This window comes from Oncorhynchus tshawytscha, linkage group LG09 (assembly GCF_018296145.1).
Source record: "Oncorhynchus tshawytscha isolate Ot180627B linkage group LG09, Otsh_v2.0, whole genome shotgun sequence".
NCBI classification, from domain to species: domain Eukaryota; kingdom Metazoa; phylum Chordata; class Actinopteri; order Salmoniformes; family Salmonidae; genus Oncorhynchus; species Oncorhynchus tshawytscha.
The window spans coordinates 2,255,675-2,269,199 of NC_056437.1; the positions used below are offsets into that span (position 1 = coordinate 2,255,675).

The window sequence follows — 13,525 nt, forward strand, 5'->3', positions numbered from 1 at the left end:
CTGGCTACTAAGACACTCCTCTCTTAGCCAATCCCCTCCTGGCTACTAAGACACTCCTCTCTTAGCCAACCCCTCCTGGCTATTAAGACACTCCTCTCTTAGCCAAACCCCTCCTGGCTACTAAGACACTCCTCTCTTAGCCATACTCCTCTCTTAGCCATTCCCCTCCTGGCTACTAAGACACTCCTCTCTTAGCCATTCCCCTCCTGGCTGCTAAGACACTACACATTTCACCTCCATTCTCTGAATAACACTAACAGTCAGTGGCCCTGTAATATAATTGACGGATAAAGACAGCCTATATTCTCTGGTTCCTGGTCTTAGAGTCTGGTGACTGTAAAGGAATACATTGGTAATATGGAATAAATACCTGATAAGTAGAGTAGCTTGTAGTCTGTGACATTAAAAAGGAGTACTTTGTTCTAATGATCGACAGCAACCATCCACTAGCTCAATAAATCCAACTATCCACTAGCTCAATAAATCCAACTATCCAATAGCTCAATAAATCCAACTATCCACTAGCTCAATAAATCCTACCATCCACTAGCTCAATAAGTCATCCCATCCACTAGCTCAATAAATCCTGCCATCCACAAGCTCAATAAATCCAACCATCCACTAGCTCAATAAATCTACCATCCACTATCTCAATAAGTCCTACCATCCACTAGCTCAATAAATCCTACCATCCACAAGCTCAATAAACCCAACCATCCACTAGCTCAATAAATCTACCATCCACTATCTCAATAAATCCGACCATCCACAAGCTCAATAACTCCAACCATCTACTAACTCAATAAATCCAACCATCCACTAGCTCAATATATCCAACCATCCACTAGCTCAAAACATTCTACCATCCATTAGCTCAATAAATCCTATCACCCACTAGCTCAATAAATCCAACCATCCACTAGCTCAATAAATCCAACCATCCACAAGCTCAATAATCATACCATCCACTAGCTCAATAAATCCTACCATCCACTAGCTCAATAAATCCAACCATCCACTAGCTCAATAAATCCTACCATCCACTAGCTCAATAAATCCAACCATCCACTAGCTCAATAAATCCTACCATCCACTAGCTCAATAAATCCTACCATCCACTAGCTCAATAAATCCAACCATCCACTAGCTCAATAAATCCTACCATCCACTAGCTCAATAAATCCAACCATCCACTAGCTCAATAAATCCAACCATCCACAAGCTCAATAATCCTACCATCCACTAGCTCAATAAATCCTACGATCCACTAGCTCAATAAATCCAACCATCCACTAGCTCAATAAATCCAACCATCCACTAGCTCAATAAATCCAACCATCCACAAGCTCAATAAATCCAACCATCCACTAGCTCAATAAATCCTACCATTGGTGGCAATTGAGAAGAAGACTTACATCCTGGTTACTCATCTCCCAGTAGGGTCTCTCTCCGTATGACATCACTTCCCACATGGCGATGCCGTAACTCCACACGTCAGAGGCGGAGGTGAACTTCCTGAATGCTATTGCTTCTGGAGCTGTCCAGCGGATAGGGATTTTACCGCCCTGAGAGAGAGAAACATATCAACAACATTCAGATGGTTATTTTAGGATGGAGAATGATGTGTACAGGCTATGTGTGGTTCTCAGAGAGAGCAATACTGTAGATATGTCCTGGAAACTGTGCTACGTGTTAATTGGCTGTCCTGGAGATTGTGCCGCATGCTAATTGGCTGTCCTGGATGCAGTGTCACAGTCAGTGACAGAACCTGCACAATCTGGGCAGCACAGCGCAATTATCAGGTTTAGAAAGAAAAATGGAGAAAGCTAGCTAACACTGCTACACACACACTGCCTCAGACAGCCAAGTAGAGACAGCTAGCTAACACTGCTACACACACACTGCCTCAGACAGCCAAGTAGAGACAGCTAGCTAACACTGCTACACACACACTGCCTCAGACAGCCAAGTAGAGACAGCTAACTAACACTGCTACATACACACACTGCCTCAGACAGCCAAGTAGAGACAGCTAATGTAAACTCACCCTATTCCGTACAAATGTGCGCAACCGCGACATTCAAACGAGGCTGCAAAGAAAACTAATGGGACTGTAGCGATTGTGTTGACTGCAAAATCTGGGGTGTGAACTAGGTTTCTATTCATGCGTTGATCGACATGGTAATGGTTCTATAGTATTGGAGAAAAGTTGAAAAAACTGACCCTCCGTTACATCTTGACGTGTCATGTCGTAACGTACAGCACGCATAAAGCAACTATTTCTGTCTTACAATCTCTCTCCACCAGGTGTAGCACTTCTCTCATCGTTTAAAAACAAGAAATGGACAGTGACGGGGTTAAGAGGGGGGATACCTAGTCATTTTTTGCATCATCATTGTAAGCGATGGGCACTCTCAAAGCCGCTGTTTACTTCTGAAGATCACTTGAGCACCGCCCTAAAAACCTGATTCAAATTCGACACAAACCTTCAAATAGCTTTGTAATGACGCATTATATAAACTCTTTATAGTGTTTTATTTACATTTTAGAGGCGATAAGGTGATAAGTCGCACAGATCGAGTGAAAAACAGGCGCTTTCCCACACAGCTCCTCTCCTTCCCACTACCACGCATTAGTTTCTCTTCCCCACCCGCCATTTTTAAAAAGACCCGAAGGAGCTCATTGCCTTTTTCAATCATGCAGAAACGGGCAGCATGGAGGTCTCGGCATGAATTCTGTTGGAAAGGGGAGAAATTGTGCTTTACAATGGTATTGACATTACAGTTGATCTGGAAGTATTACGTTTTTTTGGGCGCTAAAATAAGGGCAATTGCACGGACCAAGGCGATGTATAAAAGTGAGTGAGTTTACGTCAGCTAACACTGCTACATACACACTGCCTCAGACAGCTAGCTAACACTGCAACACACACACCGACTAATACAGCCAAGTAGACAGTTAACTAACACTGCAACATACACACCGACTAAGACAGCCAAGTAGAGACAGCTAGCTAACACTGCAACATACACACCGACTAAGACAGCCAAGTAGAGACAGCTAGCTAACACTGCTACATACACACTGACTCAGACAGCTAACTAACACTGCAACATACACACCGACTAATACAGCCAAGTAGACAGTTAACTAACACTGCAACATACACACCGACTAAGACAGCCAAGTAGAGACAGCTAGCTAACACTGCTACATACACACTGACTCAGACAGCCAAGTAGAGACAGCTAGCTAACACTGCTACACACACACTGCCTCAGACAGCCAAGTAGAGACAGCTAGCTAACACTGCTACATGAACACACTGCCTCAGACAGCTAACTAACACTGCTACATACACACTGCCTCAGACAGCTAACTAACACTGCTACACACACACTGCCTCAGACAGCCAAGTAGAGACAGCTAACTAACACTGCTACATACACACACTGCCTCAGACAGCTAACTACCACTGCTACATACACACACTGCCTCAGACAGCTAACTACCACTGCTACATACACACACTGCCTCAGACAGCTAACTACCACTGCTACATACACACACACTCAGAGCTCTCACATATGAGCCTCAGACCTCACAGAGCACTGTGTGCATGCCATGCTTCACGTGCACACTGCCTCCTCCCACCCTGTCACTATCCTTCACGTGCACACTGCCTCCTCCCACCCTGTCATTATCCTTCACGTGCACACTGCCTCCTCCCACCCTGTCACTATCCTTCACGTGCACACTGCCTCCTCCCACCCTGTCACTTATCCTTCACGTGCACACTGCCTCCTCCCACCCTGTCACTATCCTTCACGTGCACACTGCCTCCTCCCACCCTGTCACTATCCTTCACGTGCACACTGCCTCCTCCCACCCTGTCACTATCCTTCACGTGCACACTGCCTCCTTCCACCCTGTCATTATCCTTCATGTGCACACTGCCTCCTCCCACCCTGTCACTATCCTTCACGTGCACACTGCCTCCTCCCACCCTGTCACTATCCTTCACGTGCATACTGCCTCCTACTATCCTTCACGTGCACAGTGCCTCCTCCCACCCTGTCACTATCCTTCATGTGCACACTGCCTCCTCCCACCCTGTCACTATCCTTCACTTGCACACTGCCTCCTACTATCCTTCACGTGCACACTGCCTCCTCCCACCCTGTCACTATCCTTCACTTGCACACTGCCTCCTCCCACCCTGTCACTATCCTTCACGTGCACACTGCCTCCTCCCACCCTGTCACTATCCTTCACGTGCACACTGCCTCCTCCCACCCTGTCACTATCCTTCACGTGCACACTGCCTCCTCCCACCCTGTCACTATCCTTCACGTGCACACTGCCTCCTCCCACCCTGTCACTATCCTTCACGTGCACACTGCCTCCTACCCTTCACGTGCACCCTGTCACTATCCTTCACTTGCACACTGCCTCCTACTATCCTTCACGTGCACACTGCCTCCTCCCACCCTGTCACTATCCTTCACTTGCACTCCCTCCCTGTCAAGCCACCCCCCCGGGTGTCCCGCCATGTAGTGGTCAATTGGAATCGGTAGAGCTAGAAGAGACGATGGACACAGAAACAAAGAGACACACAGACAGGCAGACACAGAGACAGACAGGCAGAGAGACAGACAGACACAGAGACAGACAGGAAGACACAGAGACAGACAGGAAGACACAGAGACAGACAGGCAGACACAGAGACAGACAGGCAGAGACAGAGACAGACAGGAAGACAGGGACAGACAGGCAGACACAGAGACAGACAGGAAGACACAGAGACAGACAGGCAGACACAGAGACAGACAGGCAGAGACAGACAGGAAGACAGAGACAGGAAGACACAGAGACAGACAGGCAGACACAGAGACAGGAGAATCATGGCTGTGCTGCTGCAGAGGGCTAACTAATAACAAGTCATGTTGGGGATGAGCGTGTGAGTCATTGTGTGACAGGAAGACAGACAGACAGGCACGCAGACAGACACAGACAGACAGGCAGACAGACACTCAGACAGACAGACAGACAGACAGACAGACAGACAGACACGCAGACAGACACGCAGACAGACAGACACTTACCCTGGTCGTATAGGCAGCCTCAGCATCATCCTCCAGGACTCTGGACAGGCCAAAGTCAGACACCTTACACACCAGGTTGCTGTTGACCAGGATGTTACGCGCCGCCAGGTCCCGGTGCACGTATCCAATGTCACACAGGTAGCGCATGCCTGATGCCATACCACGCAGCATCCCAACCAGCTGGATCACTGTGAACTGGCCATCGTTCTTCTACAGGAAGAAGAGGGAGGAAAAGCTCAGAGTACGTCCCTAATGACACCCCATTCCAATTATAATGCACCAGGGACACCCCATTCCCATTATAATGCACTACCTTTGACCAGGGACACCCCATTCCCATTATAATGCACTACCTTTGACCAGGGACACCCCATTCCCATTATAATGCACTACCTTTGACCAGGGACACCCCATTCCCATTATAATGCACTACCTTTGACCAGGGACACCCCATTCCCATTATAATGCACTACCTTTGACCAGGGACACCCCATTCCCATTATAATGCACTACCTTTGACCAGGGACACCCCATTCCCATTATAATGCACTACCTTTGACCAGGGACACCCCATCCCATTATAATGCACTACCTTTGACCAGGGACACCCCATTCCCATTATAATGCACTACCTTTGACCAGGGACACCCCATTCCCATTATAATGCACTACCTTTGTCCAGGGACACCCCCATTCCCATTATAATGTACTATTCTTGATCGAGGGCACACACTCTACTCCCCTATGAGCCCTGGTCTAAAGTAGTGCACTGTAAAGGGATTGGGGTGTCCCTGGTTTAAAGTAGTGCAATGTAAATGGGATTGTGGGGTCCCTGGTCTAAAGTAGTGGGACCTATTCTTAGACGTTGTGGTCGTGACATTCAAACGACCTTAGACAGTGTGGTCATGATATTCAGACGACCTTAGACAGTGTGGTCGTGACATTCAAACGACCTTAGACAGTGTGGTCATGAGGAAGGTGTCTAGTGATCCACATGGTTTACCTTGAGGCAGGTGTCTAGTGATCCACATGGTTTACCTTGAGGTAGGTGTCTAGTGATCCACATGGTTTACCTTGAGGAAGGTGTCCAGTGATCCACATGGTTTACCTTGAGGAAGGTGTCTAGTGATCCACATGGTTTACCTTGAGGAAGGTGTCTAGTGATCCACATGGTTTACCTTGAGGAAGGTGTCTAGTGATCCACATGGTTTACCTTGAGGAAGGTGTCCAGTGATCCACATGGTTTACCTTGAGGAAGGTGTCCAGTGATCCACATGGTTTACCTTGAGGAAGGTGTCCAGTGATCCACATGGTTTACCTTGAGGAAGGTGTCTAGTGATCCACATGGTTTACCTTGAGGAAGGTGTCCAGTGATCCACATGGTTTACCTTGAGGAAGGTGTCTAGTGATCCACATGGTTTACCTTGAGGAAGGTGTCTAGTGATCCACATGGTTTACCTTGAGGAAGGTGTCTAGTGATCCACATGGTTTACCTTGAGGAAGGTGTCTAGTGATCCACATGGTTTACCTTGAGGAAGGTGTCTAGTGATCCACATGGTTTACCTTGAGGAAGGTGTCCAGTGATCCACATGGTTTACCTTGAGGAAGGTGTCCAGTGATCCATTCTCCATGTACTCCGTGATGATCATCACAGGTTTTGCTGACAAAAGAATATAGAGAATAATATCATATCAAACAGATGAGCGATACATCACCGCTGCAATGAAACCACATAGACAATATACACAACATGTATTAATACAGACAATATACACAACATGTACTAATACAGACAATATACACATGTATTAATACAGACAATATACACACCATGTATTAATACAGACAATATACACAGCATGCATTAAGACAGACAATATACACAACATGTATTAATACAGATAATATACATCAGCATGTATTAATGAAATATACCAACATGTATTAATACAGACAATATACACAGCATGTATTAATACAGACAATATACACAACATGTATTAATACAGACAATATACACAACATGTACTAATACAGACAATATACACATGTATTAATACAGACAATATACACACCATGTATTAATACAGACAATATACACAGCATGCATTAAGACAGACAATATACACAACATGTACAGTTGAAGTCGGAAGTTTACATACACTTAGGTTGGAGTCATTAAAACTCGTTTTACAACCACTCCACAAATGTCTTGAGCAGCAAACTATAGTTTTGGCAAGTCGTTTAGGACATCTACTTTCTGCATGACACAAGTCATTTTTCACAATTGTTTACAGACAGATCATTTCACTTATAATTCACTTAATCACAATTCCAGTGGGTCAGAAGTTTACATACACTAAGTTGACTGTGCCTTTAAACAGCTTGGAAAATTCCAGAAAATTATGTCATGTCTTTAGAAGCTTCTGATAGGCTAATTGACATACTTTGAGTCAATTGGAGGTGTACCTGTGGATTTCAAGGTCTACCTTCAAACTCCGTGCCTCTTTGCTTGACATCATGGGAAAATCAAAAGAAATCAGCCAAGACCTCAGATAACAAACTGTAGACCTCCACAAGTCTGGTTCATCCTTGGGAGCAATTTCCAAAAGCCTGAAGGTGCCATGTTAATCTGTACACACAATAGTATGCAAGTATAAACACCATGGGACCACGCAGCCATCATACCGCTCAGGAAGGAGACGTGTTCTGTCTCCTAGAGATGAACGTACTTTGGTGCGAAAAGTGCAAATCATTCCCAGAATAACTGCAAAGGACCTTGTGAAGATGCTGGAGGAAACAGGTACACAAGTATCTATATCCACAGTAAAACAAGTGCTATATCGACATAACCTGAAAGGCCGCTCAGCAAGGAAGAAGCCACTGCTCCAAAACCGCCATAAAAAAGACAGACTACTGTTTGCAACTGCACATGGGGACAAAGATCATACTTTTTGGAGAAATGTCCTCTGGTCTGAGGAAACAAAAATATACATTTTTGGCCATAATGACCATCTTTATGTTTGAAGGAAAAATGGGTAGGCTTGCAAGCCGAAGAACACCATCCCAACCGTGAAGCATGGGGGTGGAAGCATCATGCTGTGGGGGTGCTTTGCTGCAGGGGGGACTGGTGCACTTTACAAAATAGATGGCAATCATGAGAAAGGAAAGTGATGTGGATATATTGAAGCAACATCTCAAGACAGTCAGGAAGTTAAAGCTTGGTCGCAAATGGGTCTTGCAAATGGACAATGACCCCAAGCATATTTCCAAAGTTGTGGCAAAATGTCTTAAGGACAACAAAGTCAAGGTATTGGAGTGGCCATCACTAAGCCCTGAACTCAATCCTATAGAAAATTTGTGGGTAGAACTGAAAAAGTGTTTGCGAGAAAGGAGGCCTACAAACATGACTCAGTTACACCAGCTCTGTCAGTGGGAATGGGCCAAAATTCACCCAACTTATTGTGGGAAGCTTGTGGAAGGCTACCCAAAACGTTTGACCCATGTTAAACAAATTAAAGGCAATGCTACCAAATACTAATTGGGTGTATGTAAACTTCTAACCCACTGGGAATGAGATTAAAGAAATAAAAGCTGAAATAAATCAATCTCTTTACTATTATTCTGACATTTCACATTTCACATCTTAAAATAAAGTGGTGATCCTAACTGACCTAAGACAGCAAACTTTTACAAGGATTAAATGTCAGGAATTGTGAAAAACTGAGTTTAAATGTATTTGGCTAAGGTGTATGTAAACTTCCGACTTCAACTGTATTTTTACAGACAGAATGACATGAAATAAGACGTACTCTTGGTGACCACGCCTTCCAGGTGAATGATGTTTGGATGATCAAACTGTCCCATTATGGACGCCTCCCCTAGGAAGTCCCGCCTTTGTCGTTCTGTGTAACCTGCCTTCAGGGTCTTAATGGCTACTGGGAACTCCTTCTTACCAGGCAGACGGAGGGGTCCGCTGCACACCTCCCCGAACTCACCTGGAAAAGAAACACAGTTAACCTTAACACATCCTGGAAGACACATATGAAAACACATAAACATTTAACCACAGTGTGTATGCATGCACACACACACACACACACTCCACTCACCAGCTCCAATGACTCTCTCAATGGTGATGCAGGAAACATCGATCTCCTTGGCGAACTCATGGACGGCCTGGTTGGGGTCCTCGTAGGTGTGGGGGTCTATATACGTACGCACCCCCGGGTACATAACTAGAGAGAGAGAAGACATACTCATAAGTGTGGGGGTCGATAACCGTACACACCCGTCGGAGTGCTACATTGCTACAGATATACACAGTGCATTCAGAAAGTATTCAGACCCATTGACTTTTTCCACATTTTATTACGTTACAGCTTTATTTTAAAATTGATTCAATAATTGTCTTCCTCATCCATCTACAATAACCCATCATGAAAAGCGAAAACAGGTTTAAAAACAGAAACTCCGTGTTTTTTTGTGTATTTTTTAGTTTTGATCTTGTGTCATTGCTGCGACTTCCCAGGAGGCAAAGGTCGAGTCAACTTCCCAGGAGGCAAAGGTCGAGTCAACTTCCCAGGAGGCAAAGGTCGAGTCAACTTCCCAGGAGGCAAAGGTCGAGTCAACTTCCCAGGAGGCAAAGGTCGAGTCAACTTCCCAGGAGGCAAAGGTCGAGTCAACTTCCCAGGAGGCAAAGGTCGAGTCAACTTCCCAGGAGGCAAAGGTCGAGTCAACTTCCCAGGAGGCAAAGGTCGAGTCAACTTCCCAGGAGGCAAAGGTCGAGTCAACTTCCCAGGAGGCAAAGGTCGAGTCAACTTCCCAGGAGGCAAAGGTCGAGTCAACTTCCCAGGAGGCAAAGGTCGAGTCAACTTCCCAGGAGGCAAAGGTCGAGTCAACTTCCCAGGAGGCAAAGGTCGAGTCAACTTCCCAGGAGGCAAAGGTCGAGTCAACTTCCCAGGAGGCAAAGGTCGAGTCAACTTCCCAGGAGGCAAAGGTCGAGTCAACTTCCCAGGAGGCAAAGGTCGAGTCAACTTCCCAGGAGGCAAAGGTCGAGTCAACTTCCCAGGAGGCAAAGGTCGAGTCAACTTCCCAGGAGGCAAAGGTCGAGTCAACTTCCCAGGAGGCAAAGGTCGAGTCAACTTCCCAGGAGGCAAAGGTCGAGTCAAGCATCCTCCGAAACATGCTTCTTAACACACACCCGCTTAACCCGAAAGCCAGACGCACCAAGATTGGACGTGATTTGGAAAGGCACACCTGTCTATTTAAGGTCCCACAGTTGACAGTGCATGTCAGATCAAAAACCAAGCCATGAGTTCGAGGGAATTGTCCATAGAGCTCCGAGACAGGATTGTGTCGAGGTACAGATCTGGGGAAGGGTACCAAAACATTTCTGCAGCATTGAAGATCCCCCAAGAACACAGTGGCCTCTGTCATTCATTAATGGAAAAAGTTTGGAACCACTAAGACTCTTCCTAAAGCTGACCGCCCTGCCAAACTGAGCAATCTGGGGACAAGGTCCTTGGTCAGTAGGAGGTGACAAAGAACCTGATGGTCACTCTGACAGAGCTGTAGCATTCCTCTGTGGAGATGAGAGAACCTTCCAGAATGACAACCATCTCTGCAGCACCCCACCAATCAGGCCTTCATGGTAGAGTGGCCAGACGGAAGCCAATCCTCAGTAAAAGGCACATGACAGCCCGCTTGGAGTTTGCCAAAAGGCACCTAAAGACTCTCAGACCATGAGAAACCAGATTCTCTGGTCTGATGAAACCAAGATTGAACTCTTTGGCCTGAATGTCAATTGTCACGTCTGGAGGAAACATGGCACCATTCCTACGGTGAAGCATGGTGGTGGTGGCAGCATCATGCTGTGTGAATGTACTTCAGCTGCAGGAATTGGGAGACTAGTTAGGATTTAGGCAAAGATGAACGGAGCAATGTACAGAGCGATCCTTGATGAAAACCTACGGAACGTTCAGGACCTCAGACTGGGGCGAAGATTTACCTTCCAACAGGACAACGACCCTAAGCAAACAGCCAAGACAACGCAGGAGTGGCTTCGGGACAAGTCTTTGAATGTCCTTGAGTGGCCCACCCAGAGCTCAGACACGAACTCGATCGAACATCTCTGGAGAGACCTGAAAAAAGCTGTGCAGCAATACTTCCCATCCAACCTGACAGAGCTTGAGAGGATCTGCAGAGAAGAATGGGAGAAACCCCCCAAATACAGATGAGCCAAGCTTGTAGCGTCATACCCAAGAAGACTCAAGGCTATAATCACTGCCAAAGGTGCTTCAACAAAGTACTGAGTAAAGCATCTGAATACTTATGTAAATGTGATATTTCCGTTTTTATTTTAAAATAAAATACATTTGTAAACATTTCTACAAACCAGTTTTTCCTTTGTCATTATGGGGTATTGTGATGTCATTATGGGGTATTGTGATGTCATTATGGGGTATTGTGATGTCATTATGGGGTATTGTGCATAGATTGATAAGGGGGGTAAAACAATTTAATCAATTTTAGAATAAAGCTGTAAAGTAACAAAATGTGGAAAAAGTTAATGGGTCTGAATGCTTTTCGAATGCACTGTACGTATGGATCCCTGGGAACATAACTAGAGAGAGAAATGAGATACTTGTGGGGGTCAATATACAGTACAGGTTTGGGATCACTTAGAAATGTCATTGTTTTCCATGAAAACATACACAAAATTAGTTGCAAAATGAATAGGAAATATAGTCAAGGCGTTATAAATAATGATTTTTAATTGAAATAATAATTGCATCCTTCAAACTTTGCTTTTGTCAAAGAATCGTCCATTTTGCAGCAATTAGAGCCTTGCAGACCTCTGGCATTCTAGTTGTTAATTTGTTGAGGTAATCTGAAGAGATTTCACCCCATGCTTCCTGAAGCACCTCCCACCAGTTGGATTGGCTTGATGGGCAATTCTTACGTACCATACGGTCAAGCTGTTCCCACAACAGCTCAATAGGGTTGAGATCCGGTGACTGTGCTGGCCACTCCATTATAAACAGAATACCAGCTGACTGCTTCTTCCCTAAATAGTTATTGCATAGTTTGGAGCTGTGCTTTGGGTCATTGTTCTGTTGTAGGAGGAAATTGGCTCCAATTAAGTGCCGGCCACAGGGTATGGCACGGCGTTGCAAAATGGAGTGATAGCCTTCCTTCTTCAAGATCCCTTTGACCCTGTACTAATCTCCCACTTTACCACCACCAAAGCACCCCCAGACCGTCACATTGCCTCCACCATGCTTGACAGATGGTTCACTCCTCCGGCATCTTTACATTGTTTCTGCGTCTCACGAATGTTCTTCTTTGTGATCCAAACACTTCTAACTTAGATTCGTCTGTCCAAAACACTTTTTTCAATCGTCCTCTGTCCAGTGTCTATGTTCTTTTGCCCATCTTAATCTTTTAATTTTATTGGCCAGTCTGAGATACGGATTTTTCTTTGCAACTCTGCCTAGAAGGCCATCATCCCAGGGTCGCCTCTTCACTGTTGACGTTGACACTGGTGTTTTGCGGGTACTATTTAATGAAGCTGCCAGTTGAGGACTTGTGAGGAGTCTGTTTCTCAAACTAGACACTCTAATGTACTTGTCCTCTTGCTCAGTTGTGCACCGGGGCCTCCCACTCCTCTTTCTATTCTGGTTAGGGCCAGTTTGCACTATTCTGTAAAGGGAGTAGTACACTGCGTTGTACGAGATCTTCAGTTTCTTGGAAATTTCTCACATGGAATAGCCTTCATTTCTCAGAACAAGAATAGACTGACGAGTTTCAGAAGAAAGTTCTTTGTGTCTGGCCATTTTGAGCCTGTAATCAAAACCACAAATGCTGATGCACCAGATACTCTAAACAAGGCCAGTTTTTTTGCTTCTTTAATCAGAACAAAATTTTTCAGCTGTGCTAACATAATTGCAAAAGGGTTTTCTAATGTTCAATTATCCTTTTAAAATGATAAACTTGGATTGGCTAACACAACGTGCCATTGGAACACAGGAGTGATGGTTGCTGATAATGGACCTCTGTACTCCTATGTAGATATTCCATTAAAAACCTGCTGTTTCCAGCTACAATAGTCATTTACAACATTAACGATGTCTACAATGTATTTCTGATCAATGTTATTTTAATGGAAAACGATGAGCTTTTCTTTCAAAAACAAGGACATTTCTAAGTGACCCCAAACTTGTGAACGGTAATGTGAGTGTATGCCTGTCAGAACGGCATTGGACTAAGATACAGTGGCACAGTATATACAGGACATTCATATGAGATGGGTGACACAGTATAGAATACAGGACATAGATATGAGATGGGTGACACAGTATAGAATACAGGATATAGATATGAGATGGGTGACACAGTATAGAATACAGGATATAGAT

The 13,525-nt window shown here is 45.1% G+C and overlaps 1 protein-coding gene across 2 annotated transcripts in view; it reads right to left on the reverse strand.

Annotated features, from left to right (window-relative positions):
* LOC112240907 (ephrin type-A receptor 5) overlaps nt 1-13,525 on the reverse strand; it is a 180,317-nt gene that overhangs the window by 37,211 nt on the left and 129,581 nt on the right. For both annotated transcript variants that reach the window (XM_042326366.1, XM_042326365.1), the window contains exons 10-14: nt 9,218-9,343; nt 8,918-9,103; nt 6,704-6,765; nt 5,106-5,315; nt 1,416-1,565 (exon numbers count right to left, since the gene is read on the reverse strand). In XM_042326366.1, the coding sequence (XP_042182300.1) occupies nt 1,416-1,565; nt 5,106-5,315; nt 6,704-6,765; nt 8,918-9,103; nt 9,218-9,343 (734 nt within the window). The remainder of the gene's footprint in view (nt 1-1,415; nt 1,566-5,105; nt 5,316-6,703; nt 6,766-8,917; nt 9,104-9,217; nt 9,344-13,525) is intronic.